This window comes from Exophiala dermatitidis (genome assembly GCF_000230625.1).
Source record: "Exophiala dermatitidis NIH/UT8656 unplaced genomic scaffold supercont1.4, whole genome shotgun sequence".
In the NCBI taxonomy this organism is placed as follows: domain Eukaryota; kingdom Fungi; phylum Ascomycota; class Eurotiomycetes; order Chaetothyriales; family Herpotrichiellaceae; genus Exophiala; species Exophiala dermatitidis.
Genome location: NW_008751649.1, coordinates 2,544,804 through 2,571,695, shown reverse-complemented (window position 1 = coordinate 2,571,695; position 26,892 = coordinate 2,544,804). Strand labels below are relative to the sequence as shown.

The 26,892-nt window shown below is 52.6% G+C and overlaps 10 protein-coding genes across 11 annotated transcripts; 6 read left to right on the top strand and 4 right to left on the bottom strand.

Annotated features, from left to right (window-relative positions):
• Positions 1-669: 669 nt before the first annotated feature.
• Positions 670-1,398, top strand: HMPREF1120_05242 (uncharacterized protein; the record flags this gene model as incomplete). Its single annotated transcript, XM_009159408.1, has 1 exon — positions 670-1,398. One exon carries the CDS (start codon positions 670-672, stop codon positions 1,396-1,398), a length of 729 nt encoding a protein of 242 aa, XP_009157656.1.
• A 344-nt stretch (positions 1,399-1,742) lies between these two features.
• HMPREF1120_05241 (glycolate oxidase) lies at positions 1,743-3,708 on the top strand (the record flags this gene model as incomplete). The annotated part of the gene is made up of 3 exons (XM_009159407.1): positions 1,743-2,397; positions 2,457-2,654; positions 2,732-3,708. 3 exons carry the CDS (start codon positions 1,743-1,745, stop codon positions 3,706-3,708), a joined length of 1,830 nt encoding a protein of 609 aa, XP_009157655.1.
• Positions 3,709-5,127: 1,419 nt separating this feature from the next.
• Positions 5,128-6,673, top strand: HMPREF1120_05240 (uncharacterized protein; the record flags this gene model as incomplete). Its single annotated transcript, XM_009159406.1, has 4 exons — positions 5,128-5,449; positions 5,767-5,827; positions 5,973-6,413; positions 6,487-6,673. 4 exons carry the CDS (start codon positions 5,128-5,130, stop codon positions 6,671-6,673), a joined length of 1,011 nt encoding a protein of 336 aa, XP_009157654.1.
• Positions 6,674-7,356: 683 nt separating this feature from the next.
• On the bottom strand, positions 7,357-10,298 carry HMPREF1120_05239 (DNA repair protein RAD50; the record flags this gene model as incomplete). Its single annotated transcript, XM_009159405.1, has 9 exons — positions 7,357-7,503; positions 7,665-7,943; positions 8,243-8,403; positions 8,573-9,079; positions 9,207-9,302; positions 9,394-9,568; positions 9,680-9,731; positions 9,782-9,858; positions 9,948-10,298. 9 exons carry the CDS (start codon positions 10,296-10,298, stop codon positions 7,357-7,359), a joined length of 1,845 nt encoding a protein of 614 aa, XP_009157653.1.
• Positions 10,299-10,514: 216 nt separating this feature from the next.
• Positions 10,515-14,423, top strand: HMPREF1120_05237. Of its 2 annotated transcripts, XM_009159403.1 has the most exons (6): positions 10,515-10,776; positions 10,838-10,912; positions 11,055-11,495; positions 11,557-11,781; positions 11,875-12,882; positions 12,940-14,423. In XM_009159403.1, exons 1-5 carry the CDS (start codon positions 10,613-10,615, stop codon positions 12,815-12,817), a joined length of 1,848 nt encoding a protein of 615 aa, XP_009157651.1. In that variant the 5' UTR covers positions 10,515-10,612; the 3' UTR covers positions 12,818-12,882; positions 12,940-14,423. The 2 variants fall into 2 exon arrangements, with proteins under 2 accessions (XP_009157651.1, XP_009157650.1); XM_009159402.1 differs by having other exon boundaries at positions 11,875-14,423.
• Positions 12,972-13,820, bottom strand: HMPREF1120_05238 (uncharacterized protein; the record flags this gene model as incomplete). The annotated part of the gene is made up of 2 exons (XM_009159404.1): positions 12,972-13,616; positions 13,692-13,820. The coding sequence occupies 2 exons, from the start codon at positions 13,818-13,820 to the stop codon at positions 12,972-12,974; spliced, it is 774 nt and encodes a 257-aa protein (XP_009157652.1).
• On the bottom strand, positions 13,835-14,944 carry HMPREF1120_05236 (uncharacterized protein; the record flags this gene model as incomplete). Its single annotated transcript, XM_009159401.1, has 4 exons — positions 13,835-14,283; positions 14,337-14,450; positions 14,574-14,791; positions 14,844-14,944. The coding sequence occupies 4 exons, from the start codon at positions 14,942-14,944 to the stop codon at positions 13,835-13,837; spliced, it is 882 nt and encodes a 293-aa protein (XP_009157649.1).
• An 848-nt stretch (positions 14,945-15,792) lies between these two features.
• Positions 15,793-19,168, bottom strand: HMPREF1120_05235 (Ca2+:H+ antiporter). The gene is made up of 2 exons (XM_009159400.1): positions 17,831-19,168; positions 15,793-17,783 (listed from the first exon to the last, which is right to left on the bottom strand). Exons 1-2 carry the CDS (start codon positions 18,635-18,637, stop codon positions 16,203-16,205), a joined length of 2,388 nt encoding a protein of 795 aa, XP_009157648.1. The 5' UTR covers positions 18,638-19,168; the 3' UTR covers positions 15,793-16,202.
• A 422-nt stretch (positions 19,169-19,590) lies between these two features.
• On the top strand, positions 19,591-21,454 carry HMPREF1120_05234 (uncharacterized protein). The gene has a single exon (XM_009159399.1). The coding sequence runs from the start codon at positions 20,094-20,096 to the stop codon at positions 21,159-21,161; it is 1,068 nt and encodes a 355-aa protein (XP_009157647.1). The 5' UTR covers positions 19,591-20,093; the 3' UTR covers positions 21,162-21,454.
• A 4-nt stretch (positions 21,455-21,458) lies between these two features.
• Positions 21,459-26,801, top strand: HMPREF1120_05233 (sensory transduction histidine kinase). The gene has a single exon (XM_009159398.1). The coding sequence runs from the start codon at positions 22,256-22,258 to the stop codon at positions 26,495-26,497; it is 4,242 nt and encodes a 1,413-aa protein (XP_009157646.1). The 5' UTR covers positions 21,459-22,255; the 3' UTR covers positions 26,498-26,801.
• The last annotated feature ends 91 nt before the right edge of the window (positions 26,802-26,892 follow it).

The following is a 26,892-nucleotide window of genomic DNA, read 5'->3' as shown; positions in this document are numbered from 1 at the left end:
CCTCTTTGAGAATAAATAGGATGAGCTCGAAAATTTGCAAACTTACACAGCCGGTACAGTTGAGCGCCCTGACTCCAGATCATGATCATCAACCGCCACGGCGAAAGACTAGTAGAGGGCGAGGCTGGCATCACGTGGTAGATCTTCAGCCTTGTTCACATTATTGGCCTACCAAGTTGGCAGGGGTCTGGTTCATGATCTTATCATCCATCTGCTCAAGTTGTTTCTTGCAACGGCTGGCGGATGATCAAGTTATTTGCTTGGCCACTACTACACTACTGCCCATCATTAACGCCAAAAACTGGCCTGGAAAGGCAGGCCGCAGACTGACCAATGATGTCTGGCAGTGAGACAACGTGGTTGTAAGAGGTCCTAGGTATACAACTGTGTACTCCGGCTACTAGTTGCTGCCCCAAGAAATGAGGTGGAAGGTAAGGAACCTAATACCTGGTAAGGTAGCCTGATATCATGGCGTCCGCTCGTCTGAGCGATCCACAGCATCCAGAGTCTAGACGCATGCGTCAACGACCATCTGCCCCGCGAGGGTCCGTCCGTTAGGTAGAGCGCGCTCGTATACATTATCGAGGGCTCTCCTCGTGATGTTCCTGGCATTTCTTCCCCCCAATGACCTTATCCACTGCTTTGCATTGAACGTGCGCAGGATCCGCGATGTATCGCAAACGAAACGGTTCACTCGGCTTCTCGTTCACACGATTCGCCAATGCCGCCGTGCCCAACTTCTTTGCGGATGCTTTACCATCACACAGCGGCGACCTGACCGCGTTCCGCCAGGACATGTGCTACATGCACCAGGTGACGTCGGCAGACCCTTATGCCCTGGACGAACGATCCTTCTACGTCGGCGGCATCGTAGACTCGGAGAAGCTGAGCAAACGGATACACAAGGCCCTGAAGAAATACGAGATCCTCAAGGCCGAGGACGGCACAGTCGACACGTACAAGATTGGTCCAAGATTCACACACCAGCTGGCCTTCCTCAACATCAACCGTCAGAAAGACCTCGTCGGTTTACTTTTCTGGTGGGAAGAAGAGTGTCAGCGACTGCGCAAACTGAACGCGGAAGAAAAGGAGCTCGACGCAATTATTGCCGACATGGTACATAATTTGGAACAACTGGGGCCAGATTCGCCGGAAGAACAACATCTCAAAATCAATCTAGATCAGCTGAAATTTGCGAGAGAACGCATCCGGATGAAGAAAAGACAGCGTCCGAGCCAGCGGCATCCGGACGTCGAGGCTGATCGTGATGATATTGTCGAGGCTTTCCACGGCCGCAGTAAGAGTGTACCCAACCTTGGCTACGGCTATGGGATCCCGGGCATTGTAGATGGTACATCCCCACCATTGGAGCGCCCTCCCGAGTACTCTGGTTCCTAGTCACCCACATCTGCCAGTATCGGCCGCCCATCACCGACCGAATCGATCACCCGGAATTGCCCCCGTTCTCCCCGCGAACATGGGGCCCCTCGAATTTGTGGAGAGAACATCGAAAGACTAATGTGCTTCTGGTAAGTTGGGGTCAACTGCCGGCCGTGATCTGTGATGTGGCCAGCTACTACTAGCATGGGTCTTCAAGTGCCCCACAAAGACTGTTTCGAGTATATCATCATCACCGTGCACAGATACGGCGACAGGTCTCTCGGAAGCCCGATGACTGCCAGCTAGGTGACGACCAGTTTTCTCAGTCTGCGGTCGAGGTCCTGGCTGAATATTATTTGAAAATGGAATATGCGCCAGGAATCCCGTCGAGGATTACCGAGTATGCCGACAGTGTCAAGCGGCGGTTTGAACAAAACGCCACAAAGTCATCAAGAAGAGGCCGGGGTGTAGAGCCTCAGGACTTGCCAGTGCTCCCACCAGGGGTGACACGAGAGAAGTTCAATGCAGCCATTGCCGAGCTGAGAAACATTGTTGACGACGACGTTACCCTGGTAGACGGAGACCTGGACGACGGGTGGTATCTGCACCGCCCCCTGTCGCACGACGCCTTTGCTTTGGACCAGGACGACTACTTTGTCAATAGCGCTATATGTGCACCAGGGAATGTGCAGCAGGTCCAAGCCATTATGAGATGGGCCAACAAATGGCTGATACCGATCTACGCCATCTCCATGGGGCGTAACTTTGGCTACGGTGGCGCTTCTGGCCGGGTCAAGGGTTCTGTCCTTGTCGACATGGGGAGACGAATGAACAGCGTGATCGAACTGAATGAGAATAGTGCATTCTGCTTGCTGGAACCCGGGGTAACATACTATAAATTATACGACGAGATCCAAAAGTCGGGAAAGAAGCTGTGGGTCGATGTCCCTGACCTGGGAGGTGGCAGCGTTATCGGCAACGCTCTGGACAGAGGTGTTGGTTACACTCCGTACGGAGGTACTTCTCCCGCTTTGCAACCGAGCTGCCTTCTGGAAATGCACTCACACACTTGACAGATCATTTCGGAATGCATTGCGGCATGGAAGTTGTCCTGCCCAATGGTGACGTGGTTCGGACCGGCATGGGCGCTCTGCCTGACCCCAATAACAGTCACGGCAGTGCCAATACGTGGCAACTGTTCCCTTATGGATTTGGACCCTACTCCGATGGAGTATTTACACAGTCAAACTACGGCATCGTGACAAAGATGGGATGTAAGTCTCGTTCCTTTTTTTCCTTTGTAAGGGACGGGAATAGTGGAGTCAGTTGGCTGATATAATATATCCTTCAGTCTGGCTCATGCCTGACCCTGGAGGCCACCAGACGTTCCAGATTACGTTTCCACGTGAGGAAGATCTCTATGATATCGTGGAGATCATGAGACCGTTGAAAATCAAAAACATCATCCCCAACGTCCCACATTTGCGTCATATTGTCCAAGAAGCAAGCATCTACGGCGACCGAAAAACATACTGGCAGGGACAAGGACCCATCCCCCACGACAAGATCGAGGAGCTAATAGTGCCCAAGTTCTCCTGGGTCGGAAGTTTCCGATGGATCCTGTATATTTGTGTTTACGGGCCCGAACCTATCCGCAAAGCCAACATCGAAGTGATCAGTCAAGAGTTCAGCAAAATCCCAGGGGCTCGCGTCATGTTTCCCGAAGAGACACCCGAGTACTCGTATCTGCGAAGCCGGGTCAAGATTTACTCGGGGACTCCTGATTTGAGGGAACTCGACTGGGTCTTGTGGCTGCCCAATGGGTCTCACACGGCTTTCAGCCCCATCAGCCCATTGACCGGGGAGGACGCAATGAAGCAATACGAATTCACCAAGAGACTTCATCAAAAGTGGGGCTTCGACTACTTCCCGACTTTTTGTCCAGGTCCTCGAGAGATGCATCATATCGTGATGATCATCTACGATCGAGGAGATCCGGACTCGAAAAGGCGCGCGAGATTGATGATGGAGGAGTTGGTCGTCGAAGGCGCCAAGATCGGTATGGGAGAGTACAGAACTCACCTGGCGCTGCAGAATCAAGTCATGGCGACGTACAATTGGAACAACGGGGCATTGCTGAAGTTCAACAACTTGCTGAAAGACGCTCTGGATCCGAATGGAGTCGTGGCGCCTGGAAAGTCAGGCATCTGGGGCCAGTGCTGGACAGACACTGAAGCAGAGCATCCCAGGAGGAAGGGCCTCCCTGCGTCTGGAACAGCTGGAGACAACGGCCCATCCCGCAGAGGGGAGCCAGGACCACATTTGTAGACGAATGGTGTCGAATGCACCACATCAGAACGACATTTCTGATGGTTCCTCTCCGCGGAGATGTTTCTAATCCACACCAAGTTCGGGCAGATGTACCCTGTCAACAGAAAGCAGACATGTCGAGCGTGGTGTGCTCGGCCGTCGGGCCAGGTAGTTAGTTGTCAATTCCTGCCAACTGAATCCCAATACTCCAAGTATTCAGGCATCCATATTGATCATTTCAACCGACGTCATTCGAGAGCAAACTCTACTAATAGTATACTGTATTCACTCGGCTACGAAAATCCGTCGACTCGAGCTACTGGTGCTGGTCAAGAAGCGGGCAGCAATGGCCCGCTATGCCTGTTTCGGCTCGAACCGCGAAGGGCTGACAAGGGGTTCCGAGGGGGTTCCGGTTTATTACTGGTTGGTACTTGTACTATAAGTCCTTCAGCCTCGTGGCGCGGCTCAATTTAACGCCGCTTCTATCGGCCGTAGCCGGACCCGGAGCGTCATCTACTACTGCAGTTTTCCCAGGCTTGTCAAATGTATCGAATGTACGTGTCATCACTCACCACTGTCTCCTGGCTACCTGTGATAATCCCTGCAGCCGAGAGTGTACTCATTCGCCCTGAAACACCCCGTCTTCACCGCAGCAGCTTGCTTGCTTGCTTGCCATGCCATGGAATGGAATGGACCGTGGCAAGCACACGCCAAAATAGGCTTTTCACTGGTGCACGTCGTTATGGTCACGGCTGTTTGTGTCACAGCCCTACAGTACTGTTTTATGGCTCTCTAAGTCTATGGAGACATAGGCTTTTCTCGCCTGTCCCGCCTCCTTGGGCATTATTGGCGTCCCGCTACGGCCTTATGGAAACGGGTTCAATGGTTCTTGGGCCTTGGCCCCATACCTGGTAGGTATGTACTGTACGGCTCATGTAAGTTCCCGCACGGCCCATGACAGCCAGAGAGGTGGGCCAGCGAGATCGGGCAGGGGAATCTCGTCATCCCTGTGAATCAAATAAACAACCCGTGTCCGTATCGCGATGAGTGACTCAGCCTCGAAAGAACTTTCTATTTGCTCCGCAATACGATATGACAGGCAGGGAACTGCGCATGGGTTGACTGGCCCTTGAATGAAGCGACTTGTTATGATAAAGCATGAACGGACCCTGGAAGGATTCTTACTTCTTCAACTCGCTCGTGGAATCCGAGTCAACAACAAGCAGGCAACTCCTATTGACCACCACAATCGTCTCTTTTTTCTTGAGCAGCAGCAGTATCACAGCATAGGATCTCCCCGCCACAAGATATATAACTACCTACTGTACAGCCAACGCACTCTCGTCTTCTTGAGAACAACCTCCGCCTCACTGCCAGGGGAATTTCGTCAGTTACAAAAAGACAACTTCATTGCTCCCGCAGATTCAATCATAAGCCATGTCCTCCAATCTTCCACTCTACATATCGCCCAATGGCACCGTCTACGTCTTCTACGGCGACCAGGCCAACTGCACCATCTCCGCGTGTCCCGTCGAAATCAGCGTTTACGGCTACCGGCCCTCACTGGCGGCCAGCGGCACCCTCATCGCCCTCTATGCTATCTGCATCTTCTTCCAACTCTTTCTAGGTTGGCGGTACAAGGCTTGGGGATTCATGGCCGCCATGGCGCTAGGGTGCATCGATGAAATTCTCGGGTACGTTGGGAGGATCTTGCTTTGGCAGAATCCGTGGGGTCAGCAGGGGTTCATCATGCAGATTGGTGAGTTGGCGAGCACTTTTATTTCTCCTTTGCGTTTCTTGCGCTGGGTATTCCTTCGACAGCCGGCCTTGTTGATGGCTGCTGCCCAACCAGGCGAGAAACGAGTGCCACTACTCCTTGCTGGCTGCGGACATTGTCTGAATTCGTTTTCTTGAATATCTTCGAATATTCTCCCCATCTCTTGGTCGGATTGCACCGCTCTCTGTTTCTGTTTCCCTTTTACCCTTACTCTCCGGAACCCGCTGCTCATAACAGTTGTCTATTCTCTTCTATCAACGATGTTACATCTCGACCTGTTCATGCTGACAACCATGCAGTTCTAATCACCATTGGTCCCGTCTTCTTCTCTGCTGCCATCTACGTCATGCTGTACCAAATGTAAGGGACATCCCATCCGACCATATACCCGACCTTCACCCCTTCGGGTTATTATGAGGCCACGATCCCGATCCATTATCCAACCCTTTGCACCCTACCCCCGTCCTATACAACCAAGTTGACTAACAAACCCCTTGTTCTGCAGAGTCACATACATCTCCATCAAGCATTCACGCTTCTCACCCCGGTTCTTCTACTACACCTTCATCCCATGCGACATTTTGAGTCTGATTCTCCAAGCCATCGGGGGCGCCATGTCATCGACATCCAACGGCTCCTCCGACGCCGGAGTCAACATCGCCCTGGCAGGTCTAGCATTCCAAGTCGCCACATTGGTCGTGTTTGTCACCATGACGGTGGATTATTTCGTCCGCAGTCGCGACGTGTGGATGCGACCGAACTCGAAGGCAAGAAGAATCCACGTCCAGCTACCGACGCGATTCCTGGTGTTTGTCTCCTTCCTCTCGCTGGCCACGTTGTTGATTCTCGTTCGCTGCTGTTATCGTGTCTACGAGCTCAATGAGGGGTATTCCAGGAACAGTGAGGCGTTGAGGGATGAGGGGTTGTTTATTGGGCTGGAGTCGGTGTAAGTTGAACCCCCTCTTTTCCTATTGCTGTGGTCGGTGTTGACGGTATAACTAATCTGCTTCGATATCTAGAATGGTTGTCCTAGCAGCCTACTGCCTCATCGTGGCGCATCCAGGCTTCGGATTCACAAGGGACAGCAATGGCAAGCAGACACCGTACGAAAATCAAACTGAGGTTCTCGGTGGTGGTGGTAGTGGTGTTGGACCTGGTCGAGATGATGGCATTGGCAGCAAGGATGAAAAAATGGCTTCTGTATAGGGAGACGTACAATACATACCCCAGCCACAGGGGCTTCTCAGCCCATCACTACATGCCAAGAGAGTTACTGTGGGGTGCCACCGTGCCTGTGGAAGTCGTTGCCAAAAGGCCGGTTTCGAGTTCGACACTGTGGCAGCATCGATCCAATTTCCGTCACCTTTGGCAGGAAAGAAGAAAGAACCAAGAAAGACGGCGGGAGCTGTGACTCGTGACTTTCCTCGCATTGTTTGTTTCTGGTTCATTTGGCCATGAGTTGATAGATACGACATGATATATTTCCAGATAATAAGATAACAAGTTGGTACGACATGCTATATTTCCAAATAACAAGATAACAAGGTGGTCCTAATGCGTACCTAGCTAGCTACTATACCGTTGTTGATACAGGAGTCGGAAATACTATTTCACCTTCGGCCTACTTCTTCCACGAGACTTACAGCCCATACCCGCCCAGTGCAGTATACATAGCCAGGGTACTGTACACCAACCAATCCCTGAACCAACCATTTGTACTGGACATGTATATATTATATTACACCAAAGACATCATTGCCCGTGGCCCCTGAGAGGGACTTCCCTACACACATCACTCTGTATGTAGCCCAGCTCCAAAAGCCAGATGATCGCCCCATCTTCCTTAGCTACCTTTGTGCTTCTCTCGTCCCCAAACCCATCGACTTCCATCATTCTCGCTCTCCGGTTGCTACTTCCTTCTCCTGATTTTTCTCCTCGTCCTTTTCTGTTTTCTTTCCACCCTGAGAAGGCAATTTCTGCCAGCCCAAGCCGAAACTTGTCAGGAACGCTGCGCAAGAACCGGCCATAGCGAGATACTGGTACCAGTTCAAGAGACACGGTTAGCTCACTTCAGCTCAATTCACCTCGAATCGGTCGATTCAACGCCGACGGTGATCAATTTTCCCAGATCCGTCCCAGCAAACCCGTTACGAAAGCCGCTGTGGGGACTCCCAAAAGGTGGGTGGGTCGGACTTACAAAAGTATCCACAATCGCCTGATTATACGCCCTGAGCACACCGGGCAGATCTGCGTGGGAGACTGTCGACCGCACAGCAGATGCGCCGGCACCGATGACAACTCCGACATCAACGTCCGGGGAGGCGTAGGTCCGCATCGACGATCTTAGCCCGTTGGTGAAGATGGTCTGGGCCACGGCGACCATGACGGCGCCGCCCATGTATTGGAAGAAGAAAATCTGCGATGTGGCGATCGCCACTTCGGCGGGTGGAAGGAGGTTCTGGACTGCTGTGATGGGCTAGAAAGACAACGTTGAGCTCCTACGTTAGTACACGTGGGACAGATAGCAGCAAATAAATCAATAGATTAAAATGTGCATGTGCGGGAGAGAGGTGTGGGATGTAAATGTGGAGTATGGGGCAAGCAGACGCAAAAGGATAAGTTTGGAGACATGGACAACGGGATAACCAAGGCATGCTCCGTCGATTTCGGCAGACAAGATATGCTTCGCAGCAGTATCTTTGTGATTGACAACAGCGTGGTCGTTGGCGTCCATGTTGATGCCGCTGCTTTGCAATTTTTTGGTTGGGCACTCACCATTTGGAGCACAGGCGCTCTTCCAACCCCTATCAAAATCTGGTATCCGATCCATGGCCCAGCACCGGTCGAAGGCGTAAATGTGGTCATGAGCCCCGAGCCTATTGAGGACACCATGCTTCCGAAAAGGGCCCAGGGAGTAACGTACCCAATGAGTTGGACTGTTTTTGGAAGTCAGTGTTAGTAACGGGATCCATCAAGTCGAACATATACACAAAAAGATGGAGTGATGGAATCGTCTGGTCTACTCCCTCATCTTTAGGACAACGCAGAAAACCGGACATCATGACATGCAAAAGCATGGCGCGACTCAGGACACCTGATACATACCGAACTTCCCAGCAGCAACAGCGCCAGCAGACTGCGAAATGGCCGTAGGCAAGATCATGACGCCGCTCATGAGCGGCGATGCATTCTTGATGACTTGAAACCACAGTGGAAGGTAATAAGTCAAGGTGAACATGGCGCCGGCTTGACACCAAGACGTGAGACAGCCAAAGATAACCAGACGGTTGCGCACTACCGTCGGCGGCATCATGGCCTTGTCGCCTCGACGGACCTCCCAGGCTGCAAAAACAACGGTCGTGCCAAAGGCGCCACAAAACAACCCGATTATGGTGGCCGAGTCCCATCGGTATGTGTTGCCGCCCCAGGTGAGAGCCAGGAGAGCCATGACGCATGCGGTGGCGAAGAGGACGAATCCGATGAGATCGAGTTCGTTGGTAATGATCGCTTTGAGATTAGGGATGACTGTCTTCTTTTCGATCTGTTCGGGGATGTGGAGGTATAGAAAGATCAGGAGGATTAGTCCTGCTGGCGGGAGGCTGATGTAGAAGCCTGAAGAAGTAGAGGAGTTAGTGTTGGGCAATCGAAAACAGTTGCGGCCAAAACAAAGATCCTGGATGATACGAATAGACAAGACATGAAGGAATGTAGTGGACCAACAGATGAAAAGAGTACTCACACCACCGCCATGTCACACTCTCGGTAAGTGCGCCTCCAATCAATGGCCCAATGACGGATCCAACCGTTGACGCACCGATGCCGACTCCAACGAACACTGTAGACCTTGGTCAGTATAGCATCCCAGTAGTCTCTGATGGCTGCTAAAGGACCCCTCCGTCAGAGCGTAGCAGGAGACCTCCACGTACTCGGTTTATATTCCTTCGGTGCTGCCGCCGCGATGGTTGTGAATGCACCATTGAGCATCCCTGCTCCTCCCATTCCTTGGACCGCTCTCCCGCCGATAAGCATTTCTGACGAAGTCGCGGCCCCGCAGAGCACACAGCCCAGGAAGAAGATGGATACGAAGACAATGTATGTTTGCTGCACAGAAATAGAAAACGTTAGTTGTATGGTTGTCATTGTCATTCTTTTGGCCTCGGCCATTGGACTTGCATCCCGGGGGGAATTATATGCGTCTTCTTTTTCTCGCACCTTTATAGGAAATAGAGTATAGAGCTTTCCCGTCAAGGGCTGCATTGCGCATCTATGGTATCTCAGCAGGTCGTTCCCAAAACCGGGTCTATTGGCGCTCACGTCGATATGAGGGTGGCACTGCCGTACCAGCCAATGTCGTCGAGGGAGTTGAAATGGGTTGTTATCTTAGGTATGGCCTGGATATCGACAGCACGTTCGGTTAGCCCATGCCTGTCGACAAACATCCAGCAGCCTGTTGGCTTGCAACGCAGTTCCCCCTACTCACAGTTGAGACGATTGATGCGTTCAGGGCCATGAGGAATGTTGCAAAGAAGACGGCGGTGAAGAGAATCCAGAGCCTGGCTCCGGTCAATGGTGTTGTTGGACCGCTGTTCCGGAGTTTCGAGTCCTCATATGCTCTCGTACTGCCATTTGCGTCCCGTGTTGGTGTAGGACAAGTTTGACCGGCAGGATATCCTTCTGGTAGGGCACCATTTGGCTGCGAAGGGGTGTCGACTGGCCACTTTTGGGCTGTTTTCTCCGATATCGTGTTTTCCATGCTGATTGTTACTGTCCAGAGACATGCAGTACTCTTTCCTGATGAATCTCGGGCCCAGCTGTTGCACTCGGAGCGCATTGTATATATCTGGGGCGCTCCGTGTCTGTCCCGATTCTAGTGGATGCCTCACAAATTCGGCCAATGAGGCGACATCGTTGCATTTCAGATTGGTCCCAGGCTTCGCTGCTATTGGCTGCTGTGAAGTCGCGATCAATGCACGATCGGAGTCGGCAGTCTCTGTCGCTCGCCGTGTCCGTGTACATGCTCGACTGTTTCCTCGAAAAACCTCGTCAACGGACTCAACGGACAACATCTCTCCCTTTCATCTGCCATTTTCCAGCGTTGCCGCGGCCGGCCTGAAGAAAACGGGTCGTGAGTTGTATGCGGGAGGAATGCCTAAATCCGCGAGCCATACTCTGCCCAGGACGCTTCAAGAAGTCCTTCCCCTATCACCACCGAACGAAGGCCCCGGGCCTCGGGTGATCAAGGCCTGTGTGCCATGCGCGCGATTGAAGGTGAAATGCGAGAACGAGCCTGGTGCAAACGTCTGCAAACGGTACACCCTTTTCACCTTGTTCCGGTCCTCCCGTAGGATTTGCGAGGCTGACGGCCAACAGATGCCGGCGGCTCGGCAAATTATGCACCGTGCAGCAGCCTGGTTCTCAAACCCACAAGAAACTCAAGAAGTCGAGGTAAGTTCGAGGCCCTACGGCTGTTTTCCACTAGTTGGTTTTCCGGATAAGATGAAACCCCGGCACAGACCGGTCGATGATGATTGGACTTCTGCACCATGAACCGTTTTGATGTTCAATGACTCGTGCTCATGATCTTAAGTACTGTGGCAAGGCTTGAAGAGAAACTTGATGGCGTTGCGGCCATTCTCGCCGCGTCTGAGCGGGACAGGGAGCGAATGCGAGGAGGAGATCAGCCAGAAACATCCGATTTCCCTCCACACCCTGCCCTACTTTCTCCAACTACCTGTCTTGAACAGCACATCAAAGACGAAACCGAGGCGCAGCTCATTCTAGATGCCTTCCGAAATGACATGGCGCCCTTCTTTCCTTTCGTTGTGATCCCACCAGCGATGACGGTCGACCAATTGAAACGGAAGAACCCATTCCTCTTGCTAAGTGCAATGATGGTAGGCTGCCGGCACGACAAAGTACGACAAATGGCCATGGCCAAAGCCTTCAGAGAACTGGTCAGCCACAGGATCCTGGTCAAGGGAGAGCAAAGTCTTGATCTTTTGCAAAGCCTGCTGGTGTACATCGCATGGTGAGACTTGAAGTCCGCATCCTGCGCATTCTGGAAAAGGGATCTGACCATGTACTTCTAGGTACCATTTGCACATCCCGCTCGGTCCACAGCTTACCAATCTTGTCCATCTTGCCATGGCAATGGTGTCTGATCTGGGTTTGCACCGGCCAGCACAAATGAAACTCTGGTCAAGGCCTCCAGGGACGGCTGCCATGGGTTATTTCGTCAGAGATGGCCAGGTCCCTGCTGCAAGGACTTTAGCTGAGCGAAGGGCATTCTTGGGTTGTTTCTGCATCACGTTCATGTACGTATATAAACCTTTCCAGACGACCTCTTCTACCCGCCTAGCTACGGGTCTCGTTTCCGTTTGCCCCTGCTGCATCTGATGAGCACACAGTGTATCCATGTTTGCGCGTGATATCGAGCACTTGCGCTACAGCCAATACGCCGAGGAGTGCTGTCGAGTAATATCCGATACCATGGAGTATTCCAGTGATACCTATCTTGTGAAACTGACAGAGCTGTGCCACTTCGGTGATCGAATCAGTCGCACTCTCAAATTCGATGATTGGGAATGGTCTTCTGGCATCGCTGCCCCCCTCGGAGCCTGCGTGAGATCTCTTGAGGCCGAATTACACCAGCTCAAGGCATCCTTCACATTGGGCCCTTCACAGAGTGCCGAGATACGTGGCCAACGAGTTTTTGACCATGCTGGGTTGTTAGCCATGCACTACTACTCCATCGAAATATATTTGTACGAGATCGCCCTCGGTGACAACGTCGACCCCGCAAGGTACGGCAATTTTCCCATGACCCGTCTTAACCTGTTGTTTGCATGCTTGAACTCGACAAAGTCATGCATGGAGACATTCTTCTCACTCCCGACTTTGGTTTACTTCGACATGCCCTTCTTGTTTTGGGCACTGGTCGGACACGCGATAGTCGTCACCTCAAAGCTAAATCTCTTTGTCGGTGACGGCTGGGATCAGGTGTATGTACGCAGTGTGCTGGACTTCCCCACAACTGTCGACACTATCGCTGCCAATATGGACGCGGCCAAGGCTGCTGCCGAACTGTCCGTCCATGTGTCCGGTTGTACTCCCAGCGCGCTGCCTCGAACTGTGCCCGAGTTCTTCGCCGGCACTGCTCCCAAGCTGCAATTCATCAAGGAAGTGCACGAGACCAGGCGCTCTGGTTTGGCCAGATCTGACCAGGCTCAAAATGTGTCAAATTTTGACGAGCCTTCGCCTCAGTATCTGCCAGAGAACGAGCCCAACGGACATTGCTTGACGACTTGGTTCGACTTCCTGGACGAAGATTTTTGGCGAGCGTTCACCTGAAGCAACACGTACACGGTGAAAACTGCAATAGAGAAGGGACGGACCGCTTTCCAATGCAGAGCCAAGTCAGTGATATTCCACCTGAGCTCAGTCAGCATACCTTCTTATACAGGACTGAACAGCGCCGATACCCCCGAACAACCATCTAAGTGGCCTATGCTGTCTCCAAGGGGCTTTTGATGTCGTTGTGCACTCCACTGCTAAGCACGGCGGTTCCGCTCGCCCCTTCGTCCTTAAACCCCTCGGCCCGCAAAGCTGCTTCCTGCTCTTCGGTAAGTTCACTCAGATCAAGCGTGATCTGCGGCCCGCGGAACCACTTTCGCGCGTCGACGAAATAGTACAGCAGGGCACCTCCCCAAACAGCGGAATTGATGACGCAGGTATAATTCATGCTTTCGGCATCAGGATTTGGTCCGCCGACAGGGAACATGGACAGGAGGATTCCGAAAATAAGAAACGTAATCGCGGCCCACGCGATCGGGATCGACGCTCTTCCGGTGTATATTGGGCCCGGACTGAACTTCCTCTGTCCCCAAAGTACACGGCAGAGGATTGGAGTACCCCAAGCCAGATTGTTGCCAGCCACAGCCAATGAAAACAGGGCCGACGCCGCAGCGGGAGCAATCAAGCACAGCAAGCCCAGGACTGCCGCTAGCACCGCGCATCCAACAGTGGTTCGCACAGGAATGAAACCGAATCGCCGGGAGATGGGTCTGAAGAATCGGGAGAATGGTAGGGCACCATCGCGCGAGAAAGCCCACGATTGACGTGAGGCGGCCACCAGGATGGAGATCCCCATCTGCGCATGTGATTGTTAGTCGTTCAGCTGACAATTGCTGCGCGAGGCAACTAATCGGCTCATGTAGGCACTTACCAAGAACTGAACAATCATGAGAAGAGACATGAATCCAAGCGCGCCGTTTTTGCCGAGGGCGTCATAGTATATTTGCGCCATTGGTTGGCCATATGGCGAGCCAAGAATGTGTTCCAAGTCTTGGGACATACATGCAGCGATGACTATGCAGCAAATCCAGCCAAAGAGCCAGCACGACCCGATAGAGAAAAGTATGCCGAAAGGACGGCTTTGGTCGCATTGGCAGCCTCTTCCGATATGTGTACGGCGGAGTCAAATCCGCCAATGGTCCATATGGGTGACAGCCAAGACAACATGAACGCCCACCCTGTTGGCCATGTGGTAAGGTTCTCGACATGGGTAAAGATATATGATGCGCTGTTGCGGGCGTTGGCTCCTATTGGCAGTGCAATTATGGTTGCGAGAATGAGGACAAAATTCATCACCACAAAAACCGTTTGGAGTTTACCCATAACCCGAGCCATGGTGGAAGCGATCAGGCCGTGGGTGGCTACGGTAGCCAGAAAGGTGGCATAGATGACACCGTTGCTGGGACTCCAGTTGCCGTCCCGCGAGATCACTATAACGGACAAAAACATCAGGGAGAACCCGTCTGGAGCTGGTATCAGTCCCTATGCCCATATATGTGGATTGGCTGGGTCATACAGTCAATGGAACAGAGGCCTCCCACCAGCCCAAGTGTATTGCTATATCCAACCAAGAAGCTCAGAGGATTCCTCCATTTTGGCGAAGCATAGTAGTGGGTCCAGTAGTAGAGTCCTATGTAGACACTTGTCAGCTTTGCAGATTGGGACACCCCAGGCTCGGTGTAGATTGGGGTGTAGAACGCCGTTTATGGCTCTTCGGCTCAGACAGGGCAATAGTGTATTGAGAGTCACTGACCACCGCTTGTGGGCATGCTGGATCCCAGATCAGCCATGGCCAGTCCGACAATGAATATGCAGCCGGACGCCAGAAACCAACCCCATACTAGGCCAACTGGACCCGCAGGAATTGAGTATGACAATGTGCTGGCAATCGAAGGTAAAAGTCCCATGATTGCAAATGCAATACCAAATACTTCGACCATGCTGAAGTTGCGACGAAGCTCCTGCTTGTAGCTATCATCCTATCAGTCTGAGACCGGGTTTCTCAAGGGTGAACTGAACGAACCCCATCTTTGCCAGTACTGCTGCATCTTCCTCACTAGCGAGCTTGGGGTCGACGCGCACAGAGCCCCGTCGCGGTCCCTGAGACGCAGTGTCTGTAGCCATCTGGCTCTGGCTCTTGAGACAGACATAATATATATATTTCCCAAATGCTGACTTTCAAAAACTGACGCCCAAGTTTTTCGAAGAGGGATACTTCACTTGGCTCCGGTAGTAGTAAGAACAGACACACCACAGAAATAGTGAAATCGTCGTTCACGGTGCGAAGGCGTCGGACAAACAGCCAGAAGAGAGTGTACAACCCCAGCTCTTCTACTTGAACGCCAGGACGGTCAAGAGGGGAAGTCCCCCGGTTCTTCCACCCATGATTGGAAGCAGATAGCAACAGCACCGCCGGCAATGATGCGATAAGGAGGACGATGCAGGGTGTTTCGATAAGCATTGTACAGACCAAAAGATCCTTGTCTGGTGCAAGGCCGGTGGTTCTCCAGAGCATGCATATTGGATCGCCCATGGTAAGGCATGGCTCAAGCGCTGACGCCGGCGACATGTTGCACCAAGGTCAAAGGCCAGTGCCACGGCAAGACGCAGACGGGGTAGCAGAAACTACTACGTTCCGAGCCTGTCAGCATGCAGATTGCCAGGATCTTCCTTACCGTGGAGCTTCTCAGAGATGGGGGACCACGACTAGCCAGTGCTCGCCGACATGGGTGGGAGGATGAAGGTGGGTGCAACATACAGTAAGTGGGTGGCACTGGCAGCAGATGGCCGTGAGCTTGACATGAGTTGAAGAAGATGCAGTGCCAGTGGCCGAGCGCAGCTTGAGCCCGATTAGCAAGGGGATCAACCTTATTGGCTGATTAATGCCATAGTGGGGATTCAGAGGCTCGCGTTGGCATCGACCTTCTTGTTGCAGTTAAGGAACAGGAAGTGCTCTGCTCTGCGTTTCAGGTCGAACTATGCCTAAACGGCTGCGCAGATAGATAGGGCCACCGGAAGCTGTCAACTATTGACAAACAAGATCTCATACGATAACAGGTTCGAGGTGAACCTTGATGGACAAGTTGATTATCTTGATATTGATTCTGAATCCGATTCCGCTACGCCGAGGTCCTTCACCAGCTGCCGCCCCCTTTCGATGCATACTTAGAGGCCCCAAGATAAGAAACACTTCGACAATTGACCACTGTTATGTGGGTGGCAGCACGTAGATTCGTGCATCGGCAACGCCACCTGTTAGATGCCAACTAAACCCGGGGCATTTGCAATCTGACAACCCCTTCCTCAGATATCACCGAATAACGAGCGGCGGAGACACACTGCACACCCTCCTGCCTCCGTTATGAGTATCTCATTCTTCCCTTCAGCACCTGTTTGTTCCCTCCAGTGGCCCGCTGGCTGAACTGAGATCACATGTCGGATAGAAGAATGCGGCCACCGCAATAATCACGTAGGCAGCAATCAGTAAAGACCCTTCCAGATAGTTGCTCCGTCCATCGATCATCAAAAAGCTGACGATGAAGGCACTGGCGAACAGGCTGACAGTCTCAAACAGACTAAAATACAAGCTCATGTCCGTCTTGATGATCCAGCCAAGAATGACCATGAAGGGGGTGACAAACAGCGCAATTTGAATGCTACTGCCCAATGCGATGTTGATCGCCAAGTCCATTTTGTTTTTCGCAGCAACAGTCACCGCTGTCACGTGTTCCGCTGCATTGCCGACAATGGGAAGAATAATGAGACCAATGAAGGCCTGACTAACGCCGCTGTTGGCGATCAGATAGTCGATACTCCCAACCAAGAACTCGGCGCAGAGTGCAACAAGGCCGGTGGATACAAGGAGCAGAACGACAGCCGAAGTCCGCGACAAATGCTGCTTGACTTCCACGACCTGTTCTGTCTCCACAGCAGTGGCCGTTTCGGAATTGACTACAGCTGGTTGAGCAGGTGCTGTGGCACTCGGTGACAGCCCTTGCTGGGACAGCGTGGGACGAAGAATGTCCGGCATGGAGGAAGTTCGACGTACTACACCTCGGGAAGTCGGGAGTGACTGAGAGACAGGACGGATTGGGAATGCCAGAGGTCTGCCGGTAGCTTGATGATGCGGGAAGACAGTAGAGTTAAAGGCGGGCTTGACAGCCTCCGAGAGGTTGCGGAGATTGAACGGTCGTCTGGTGGCGCTGTCACTGGACATATCACGAATATCCTGCACAGTTCCAACCTGGGGTTCAGTGATGTTCACTGCTGGAGGAGCACACGCTGGTGTTCCGCTCCCCACGATGGGTAGATTCTCCGTGACTGAACCGTTGTCCTTGCCCTTCTTCGAACGTCGAGATCTTTTAGATTTCTTGTGCCATTTCTTTGATTTCCCTGGGCCACGATCCGGCTGCGTTGTGTCTTCGAAATCACGCGAATGAATGGTTGCAGTTCTTGAAGAATGATGTCTTCGAGGTTGACCTTCGCCATCGTTGTCCCCCTCGTCGCCACTAAAGACGGGCTCAAGTTCTTGGGATGTGGGCGGCGTAGCCTGGAGAGTTGAGACACCAGGTGCAGTTAGGACGGAGGAGCTCCTCGTGAATCCAGGCAATGAAGCATCTTCTTTGGTAGTGGAACTTGACTTGCGCCTCCTCCGGCGCAAGGCCCGACGAAAGCGTTTGGCCGTGGTCTGAGAACCAGAGCTCGAGTCGGTATCAGAATCACTCGAGCTGGAGCTGTCACTGGACGAACTTGAAGAGTTGAGGATTTCAGCGAGAACTCCAGGATGCGACTCTTCGTCAATCAAATGCTGCGGTGTACTCTGGTACATAAAGGCGTGGGACTTGAGTGAAAACAGAAGGTAGAGGAGGTACACCAACAGAAGAACCACGCTGGTACCTCGCGAGACTTTCAATACCACGTGGTCTGCTCTGTTTGTATCAGAGAACGAGGCATGAAATGCCGTCTGAAGGCGAGTTAGCAAATGGACTGGTTCATCGTCAACGTACTTACCGGCAGAAGAAGACTGATGACGCTCAAGCAGAGAAGGCATGCACTCATCTGAGATACAGTCGAGTTATACAGTTGCTCCCTAAATCGTAGGCCGCCAGCAACGAAGCACATGCCCAAGATCAAGAGGAGGTTAGACAGGATCGAGCCAAGGGCCGCAGCTTGAACGACGCGCACTTCTTTGGCCGCCAGAGCGATGATGAATATGATTAGTTCGACCGCATTGCCAAAGGTGACATTCAGCAACGCCCCAACGGTGTCGCCCAGTCGAAGGGCTACACTCTCTGTCGCATATGACAAAAGTGAAGCCAGAGGTATGATGGCAACTGCGTTGATGGCGAAGACAGCACTGGGGCTGACCACGTCGACATGGGCCCAGTCGACGAGAATTCCCAGGATAATCCCGACAGGAACGAAGACGAGAAGCCAGTTGACCCAACTGGAGAAGATGATGCGCTTGACATCGCGGAAAAAACGTTTGGCCAAGGGTACTTCCTCCTTGGTGTCACCAATCCCTATGGTGGAAGATTGCGTTCCATCTTCTTTCTGTTCCACAGGTGATCCGTCTTGTTGCTCTTTATCCTCTCCATCTCTACGATGATCTGGGTGCGCAGAGCCAGCTGCGGGGGGGCCGTGGCCAGCATGATGGGATACAGTTCCAACGTTATGAGCCCGAGGGTTTGATGGTTGGAATGGATCTTCGCGGAGATTCCGGGGAGGGTTCAGGGACGCCGGTGCAAGGGACGAATCGGTCTTAGCCCATGAGTGTCTGGTACTGGACAGCGGAGGCTCGTCGGCGGAGTCGACCATCGGCGGATGAATGGATGTCGTGGGAAATGGTGAAGGCACGCGTAACAGACTTGCTCTCAAAGCAAGTCACAGAAGGTACCGAAGTGGTGAGTAACAGAGAGGGAGGGTGAGAGGCGGCATGGGGGGAGAGGAGCCTAAATGAAGGCGTCTGGTACAGCAGTATAGGCAAGGTGTACGGTGGGAGCCGTTCAAGTTAGCGACGATAGAGGCGAGGGCGAGTCCGGCTCTGGGCGTGCACAGCCAAGAGACGGGGGCCTACTAGGTAATCAGGATTCGAGCCAACTGCAACGCCTGGAGACGGTGCCAGTGGGCGATGCGTGGTTGGCTTCTCCACCAGCGGACGCGTACAAGACTTTAAGTCACGCGAATGATGTGTGCCGAGCGCTGAGTCAGGTACAATATTTGTAGAGAAGGATACTAGTATGCTTGATGATGATGATAACACTAGGCTTGGATTAGCTCTAGCAAGGAGGGCGATATTGAGCTGATCTAAGTTGTACTAATAGCATCTGGCAGTACAGTGTCTGGAGCGAAGTAGGCGCAGCTTGAAGGGATGTTTCAAGTGATTGTTTGCTTCAATTTTGTTGTGCGCGCCATTCGCCTGGGCACCGAAATAGCTGCCTACTATTAGTCCCTGGGCCTTATCTAACCAAGTTTGTATTATTTTTATGCTAGTCGAGAGGCGTCTTTCAAATTGGACGAAGTGAGGCGAACGATGCCATGCAGTGGTGGACGGTTGGTACAGTACATATGAATAGCGAGCACGTGCGAAGACGAGTACGAACGGGAGGTTGCGCCAGTGGGAGAGTCAGAGGTTGGCAGGCGGGGAAGCACTCCACTAAGCCTTTTGGGGAGCGCTTATTTGATACGACACTGGCACCGCCGCGGTCCCCACTGCAGCCTGCACATTCTCGTAGATCTGACTACCTAGGTGCACCTTACCACTCCCTCCTGCTAGTGTGGTGATAAGGTATATCTGCCCGGCCCCTGCACGGTATGTAGATATACAACTTGAAGCTGGAAGAGTGCTTTTATGATCCTGCATTCCGTATAACTGTCGAGGTTATACCGCTCGAGCTCATGCAGGGAGGTAAGATACCCAGATAGCGGCTTTAATTTTGACATGGCTCGTTCCTCCTCCCGCGATACCTGCGGTCTTGTCGTCATTACTGGTACCTTGTGACAACCGCAGCACAAAGACCAGCTCACTCTGATTTTGACTTCCGCTGCAGGCACCTGTCGAGGTGCTAGGGGACTATCATGCCCAGGGTTCACCAAATGGGTTCGATCAAGGGCGTCACCCGGCAGTGCCCAAGTCGCCCTGTCTCGTACTAGCAGGAGGCAGGAAATCTGATAATTAATAAGTGCCACAAAATGATTCAGGCAAACTGCTGGATACAGTGCCTTTGAACCATCTCCATCTTTTGCAACCTGTGCTTAGCAATTTTCAAACCGAATGGATGCACTGCTTGACGAACAAGCCGCACATCAACTTGAGACTGAGCTGCGGAGCACTGTTCGAGCCACTCTCAGGACGAAAAGACCTGTTCTAACACATCTAAATGCTGACACGACCTGGCTTTTGTCCCTTTCTTATCCTGATTCTATTTTTCCACCTACTGGCCGGGCACAATACAACATTCTCATAGATCCATGGCTGGATGGTCCCCAAGAAGACGTGGCCGGTTGGTTCTCGAAACAATGGCACCAAGCAAAGAGCAGTGTACAGACCATCGCCCAGCTGGAGGATGTTTTGCGCGACGTTGAGGCGTTACAACTTCAAGACAACCTCCAAGATTCCTGCCCCAAGTGCACAAACTCTTTCATCGACGCCGTGGCAGTCTCCCATGAGTTCACTGATCACTGCCACAAAGAAACTCTATTGCAAATCAAATCGAGTGTGCCTGTCTTTGGAAACAGAAAGGCAGTTCGAATCATTCGGTCATGGCGTCACTTTGACACGGTTCTGGAGATACCAACCTTGCCAAAGGACGTCGATTGGCGCTCGACAAGCATTTCTCCTCTGCCCAACTGGATCGGTATAGGCAGGTTAGTTACGAGCTACGATGCATTGAATTTACATTCGGCGATTGTCATCTCTGTTGGACGGGCTCAGTCATCTCTTGATGCTGCCGAGGCCATCATATACACACCCCATGGGATAGAGGCCATGACGGCCGCTGTGATTCAGAAGGCATCACCACCTATAACAGTTCTTGCGCTTCTGCATGGATTACATGACATCTCAATTGCTCGGAGTAAACAGCTCAATTTTGGGGGCGTGAATGCGGTCCAAGCAATGGAGATACTGCGGGCAAAATACTGGATCGGCACCCATGACGAGGAAAAGCCTGCCAGTGGTTTGATTGCACCTCTACTTCGAAGGAAAACGGTTACAGTGACAGAAGCCCTTACAAAGGTTCGAGAATCTCGTCATCAGACTGCAGATATGATTGAAAGAAAGGTCGGGCTAGATCCTACATGCGTAGAGTTGAGAAATGGTGAGAGCATTGTGTTAGAATAACATGGGGTCCGTCCTGAATTGATTAGCCACGCTTACTACTAGGAGACCCGCTGGTGGCGAGGTTGCGTTTAATCCACCTGCTTGCTTAATAAAATGGAAGGATACGGTAAATGCGAGGTCAATAGATTGAGGCTCCAGAGCGTGAACGGATGCGATGATAGGCGCCACCATGGTTAGGAGAAATTGACAAGACGAGGCTATGAGAATGGTGATAGAGCGTTGTAATGATGGGAAAATACAGAATGCCATTATTTGAAGTGGCGTCTCGGCAAGTGTTTGGGGGGAGGAGGGTTAGGGGAGGCCAAGGTCTGGGGAACCCCAAGCAAAGCCCTAGCCTTTTGCAACGTCTCCTTCTAGGCGCTGTTGGTTAGGTCAATGCTTGGAGAGGGTCGAAGGAGGCCGAGAGAGAACCTCCCAGTCGAGGTTCTCATTTTACAACAATGTTCTAGAGCAAAAGTCCTGGATAAATTATGCCTTGATAGTACTTTACTTTGCTCGAGGTGTCGGGTCTTGTTAAGTCCTAGGTGAGGTAGTTTAGGCACATGTCTTACTGCTCAGGGCGGATGGCTGCTGATTATCCTAGTAAAACATCCGAATCCATGTCAAGCGTCGCCCCAGTCTCCCTAAGAAACTCCACCGAAAGTCTGGCCTCGCACCCATTCTGTCGTAGCCCACCACCTGCGGTACGCAGCACCAGTGCCGGTACCAACTGCCAGCATCTACGCGCAGTCGAAAACCTGTTCAAGTCCTGTACCGTGTACATCCATATTTTTAAGATCGCCTCATCCAATATCCAGCATCCACCTGCGCTCCCTCCTAGCAGCATGCAGACCGAATATTCTGTTGGCATCTGATCGGACGGCTGCAGTACTCTCACTACCAGTAGGCGGGCACCAAACGCTTCGCGGGTTCATTTCTGCCAGTACAGTATGTCCTTATAATTCGTCCTTGTTCGCAATCACCACCCCGGCCGCTGGACGCTACGCTGCTGCTTCGCCCTGCTCCCCTGCTGGCTGTTGCGCAACCCCCGCCACTTAACGTCGAAAACGAAACATCGCTTAGGTGGTTGAATTGAAGAATGCTCCGTCTTCTTGATGACCGACCCATCCAGCATTCCCAGGAATCCACGCAGTCCTGCTCTTCGAGCCGACCAACCGCCCGGCGAGACCCTCCACTCGCCATTGAAACGCCCTCTGGTCTCTACATTCAGTCCTCCTGCCATTGAAGTGTCCGCCAGCAAGCATTTCAAACTATCGCCCCCTACAGACCCTTCCAGTCCCAATGTTAAGCGCCCTGGAGGACAATATCGTCGCGAGCATGACGCGCAAGAGGGGGACTTGAACGCACATTCTTCCCATCCCGCAGGGACAGGGCTTCCGGCCGCAGAGCCAGTGTCTCTCCTGGGGGCGGCGGCAAGTATCTTGACTCAGGGGGACAACATGCCGTCTTCTAGGAGGACTGAGACGGAAAGAGGAAGCGTGGCGAACTCAATCCCCATCAGAACTTCGCCTCATATCAGCCGCCAGAGTGATAAGGACGATGATGCCAGGCCCAGATTGCCTTCTGGTGCACAAACGTTCCATTCGGTGGGACTCGCAGAGTATCTGCAACTCGATGAACGGCCCACGCTGGTCGTCGACATCAGCGACGAGAACAATGCCCGGTCGGGCGGCCTGAATTCAATATTCGCCAATACCGCTTTGAGGTCTCGCCAGGCCCTTTTCGATCTTGTGCAAGGGAGGTCTGAAGATCCTACACTGCTCCTCGACCTGGGAACGCCATTCAATGACTTCAAAGCATGGGTACTCAACCCACTGGCAGAATCCGATATAGTCTCGACTTTCCCATTCGCCGGCTTGCTATGGCAGAGCACTCTCCTACGAAGAAGGCTACGGGTTATACAAGGACGGCAACATCCGTTTTCTCCTCCTGCTGTCGGCGACTCATCCCACAGCGGTCGACCCTCCTTACAACAATACAAAGGCCTGGGCTCCGCATCCTCGTCTTCGCTACCAGGCCCGGGTGATGGCACTTCGCCCAGCTATTTCGATATTCCCGCGAGGTCAAACACGCAGCCTGCTCGCGCGAAGGAGAACTTGACGACTGATGCCTTACCAGGCGCTTCTCCAGCCAGTTTCGAATCATCCTCCCCTGTCGCGAGCGGAGACTTGACCTATGCCGAACTAATATCCGGCACCCGGTCACCTCCCCCAGGACAAAAGGCCGTTTCAGCGGGGATGAAGGTCGATGTGGACGCCGACATGACTGAGCCTAACCAGGTAAAGGGTTATTTCGATTGGACGCGGTTGCCTCTATCACCATCCATCCCAGCCCATGTACAGTTCGCTAGAGGAGTCGACTGGGCTTCCACCAGTCTTGGACCCATTGAGAATTGGTCTGCCGACCTTCGCGGGATGTGTAATCTGATCATGGCCAGTCCGCACCCCTCAGCCATGTACTGGGGCGAGGACCACATTGCCATATACAATGAGGCCTATGTCCTACTTGCAGGTCAAAAACATCCCAAGTTGATGGGCAGCCGTTACCGCGATGTATGGTGGGAGATTTGGGATGCCTTGGAGGAAGTTTTTGACAATGCTTTCAAAACGGCGCAAGCCACTATGAAGGATGATGACTGCCTTTTCATTATGCGCAATGGCTTTTTGGAAGAGACTTACTTTTCTTGGTCCATCATTCCCCTCATTGGCGCTGATGGAGCCGTGGTTGGACTATACAATCCGGCCTTCGAGAAAACGCGCCGCAAGATTGCTGAAAGACGGATGTTGACCCTGCGGGAAATTGGCGAGTGCACAGCGGCAGCTCGCAAGGTTTCGGGTTTCTGGGGTTTACTCCTCGAAGGGCTCGAATATAACGAATATGACGCCCCCATGGTTCTGATTTATTCTCTGAGTGAGGATTTGTCTGACAACGACGCGGCCTCGTCAGGATCGAGTGGGGCGGCTTCGAACAAAGTGGCATACCTAGAAGGCAGCATTGGCGTACCTGCAGGTCATAAAGCAGCACCCCCTACCATAGACATGAAGACGGGTACCAGAGGCTTTGCTCCTTCGTTTCGGCAGGCCTTGACTACTGATAGACCAATCGTTTTGCGGGTGGAAGACGGCTCACTCGATGCTGATCTGCTCGAAGGGATTGAATGGAGAGGTTTTGGAGACCCTTCTCGGGTTGTGGTCATTGCTCCCATCCATCCCACGACCGGAGAGTCTACGTTGGGCTTTTTGGTCATGGGTACAAACCCACGGAGGCCATATGATGAAGATTATGACTTGTTTATCCAGCTCCTTGGTCGCCAGCTTGCCACGACAATTGCATCAGTGGTATTGTTTGAAGAAGAGATTAGGAAAGGCGAACGCGCCGCTCAGCTGGCCGCACAAGACCGGATCGAGCTGAACAACCAACTGGTGGCGAGGACTCAGCAGGCAGTCGAAGCCGAGAACAAGTTTACGAGGATGGCTGAACTGGCACCGGTGGGAATCTTCATTGGTGACGTGGATGGTAAAATCAGCTTTGTCAACGACGCATGGTATAATATCACCTCGTATCCCCGCGATCGGGTGGTCGGGGAGGAATGGATCAACTATGTCGTCGAGGAAGATCAACCCAAAGTGTGGAATATGTGGACCACCATCTTCGAGAAGAGATGTGCTATGTCTTTAGAGTTCCGCTTCAAGACGCCATGGCGGGATAAACTTGGAAATACGGGGCCAACCTGGGTTCTGACGAGTGCCTCGCCGGAACGGGACGACGACGGGCAGCTCAAACGGATATTCGGGTCCATGACGGACATAAGTTCGCAAAAATTTGCAGAGAATTTGCAGACCCGCAGAATGCAAGAAGCGGTCGAACTCAAGCGACAGCAAGAACGCTACATTGACACGACGTCCCATGAAATGCGCAATCCTCTGTCTGCCATTCTACAGTGCGCCGACTCAATCACCGCCTCTCTATCGGAGATGCGTGAAACAGACCACTTGAGCAAGCCCCAGCAGGAAATTCTCGACGTGGCCGTAGATTCTGCGCAGACGATAACACTCTGTGCGCAGCACCAAAAACGGATCGTGGACGATGTCCTGACCCTGTCGAAGCTCGATTCGGCCATGATGGCAGTTTCGCCGGTGGATACGAGGCCAATCAACGTCATGCGCAAAGTGGTGAAGATGTTCGAGGCGGAATTGAAGACGGCAGACATCCAGGTGGAGCTGAACATTGACCCTTCTTTCAAGAGCTTGGGTCTGGACTGGGTGCGGCTGGATCCGCACCGGCTGTCCCAAGTTCTGATCAATCTCATGACGAACGCTATCAAGTTCACGACCATGCAAGAAAATCGTGTGATACGAATGCATGTTGCGGCTTCGGAAGAAAAGCCATCGACGGAGGACAAGTGGCGGTTGACATATATACCATCACGCTCAAAGAAAGAAAAGGATGTTACTGCTTCAGCCGAGTGGGGCCTAGGAGATCCGGTCTATATCCATTTTGCCGTTCAGGATACGGGACAGGGCCTCAACGACCTGGAAAAGAAACAATTGTTCCAACGATTCTCGCAGGCCAGCCCGCGGACCCATGTCACCTACGGAGGCTCTGGACTTGGTCTATTTATCTCCCGGGAGTTGGTTGAGCTCCAAGGAGGTGAGATTGGAGTGGCATCGGAGAGCGGGAAAGGCAGCGTGTTCGCGTTCTATGTCAAAGCCCGACGATCGACCGGTGACGGCGGAGAAGATGGCTCCGGCTCCGGCGGCAGCGTGGCGAACGGTCCCAAGCAGCCTGCAACCTTGGCGAGACTGAACTCGCATCATAAGTTTGTACCTATCCCAAGTCCGCCGCCGTCGACCTCGCAAACCCGAGGCCCCGCGACCAAGATCAGCCTCTCTACACCTGTTCATGTGTTGGTCGTGGAAGACAACCTCATCAACCAAAAGGTGTTGGCGACCCAACTGCGCAAGGTAGGCTGTGTGGTGCATGTCGCCAACCACGGCGGCGAAGCCATCGAACACATCTGTCGCTCAAAGCATCATCGGGACCATGTCGGGGATGGCATCGAGATCGATGTCGTGCTCATGGATCTCGAAATGCCCGTCATGGATGGGCAGACCTGCGCGAGGAGATTGCGCGAGATGCAGGCCGCCGGAGACTTGGTCGGTCATATCCCCGTCGTTGCCGTCACGGCCAACGCCAGGGCCGAGCAGATCGAGATGACACTCAAGAGCGGCATCGACGATGTCGTCTCCAAGCCTTTTCGTATTCCGGAGCTGGTTCCCAAGATTCAAGATGTCATAGGCAGGCTTGGGGCGGAAGAACCCAGCAATAAGGCTTGATTGATGACAAACTACCTCAGGCTTTGGCTTTGGCTTTGGCTTTGTGGCCCCGTGACAGTGATGAATATATGCATAATTCATGCATACAAAACAAGGAAATTAGCAAGCAAGCAAGCAAGGAAGCAAGTATGTAATCAACGTAGTGGATGTACGTATGGACGTACGGACAGCGTACAGTATGTATGTACGAGTCTATATGAGTCCATACCTTACCTATGAATATGTATGTATGTGTATACGTATATGAACTTTGTGTCCTTTGGTCTCATCCGTGTAATTTGCCCACGGGACCGAGAAAACAAGAACGGTAGAGGTGCTGATGGTGGTGGTCACGAGCGTCCACAGTAGCACCTGGGGTTGGTATGGTCAACATACCTATGCAGGATACACCTAGT

Excerpts from the sequence above, each read along its gene's own strand:
- HMPREF1120_05234 (XM_009159399.1), top strand. The coding sequence starts at position 20,094 with ATGGATGCACTGCTTGACGAACAAGCCGCACATCAACTTGAGACTGAG.
- HMPREF1120_05235 (XM_009159400.1), bottom strand. The coding sequence starts at position 18,637 with ATGGTCGACTCCGCCGACGAGCCTCCGCTGTCCAGTACCAGACACTCA. Across the intron at positions 17,784-17,830 it reads TCATCAGTCTTCTTCTGCCG|ACGGCATTTCATGCCTCGTT; the intron begins GTAAGTACGTTG and ends ACTCGCCTTCAG.
- HMPREF1120_05233 (XM_009159398.1), top strand. The coding sequence starts at position 22,256 with ATGACCGACCCATCCAGCATTCCCAGGAATCCACGCAGTCCTGCTCTT.
- HMPREF1120_05237 (XM_009159403.1), top strand. The coding sequence starts at position 10,613 with ATGCCTAAATCCGCGAGCCATACTCTGCCCAGGACGCTTCAAGAAGTC. Across the intron at positions 10,913-11,054 it reads AAGAAACTCAAGAAGTCGAG|TACTGTGGCAAGGCTTGAAG; the intron begins GTAAGTTCGAGG and ends CATGATCTTAAG. Across the intron at positions 11,496-11,556 it reads CTGCTGGTGTACATCGCATG|GTACCATTTGCACATCCCGC; the intron begins GTGAGACTTGAA and ends ATGTACTTCTAG.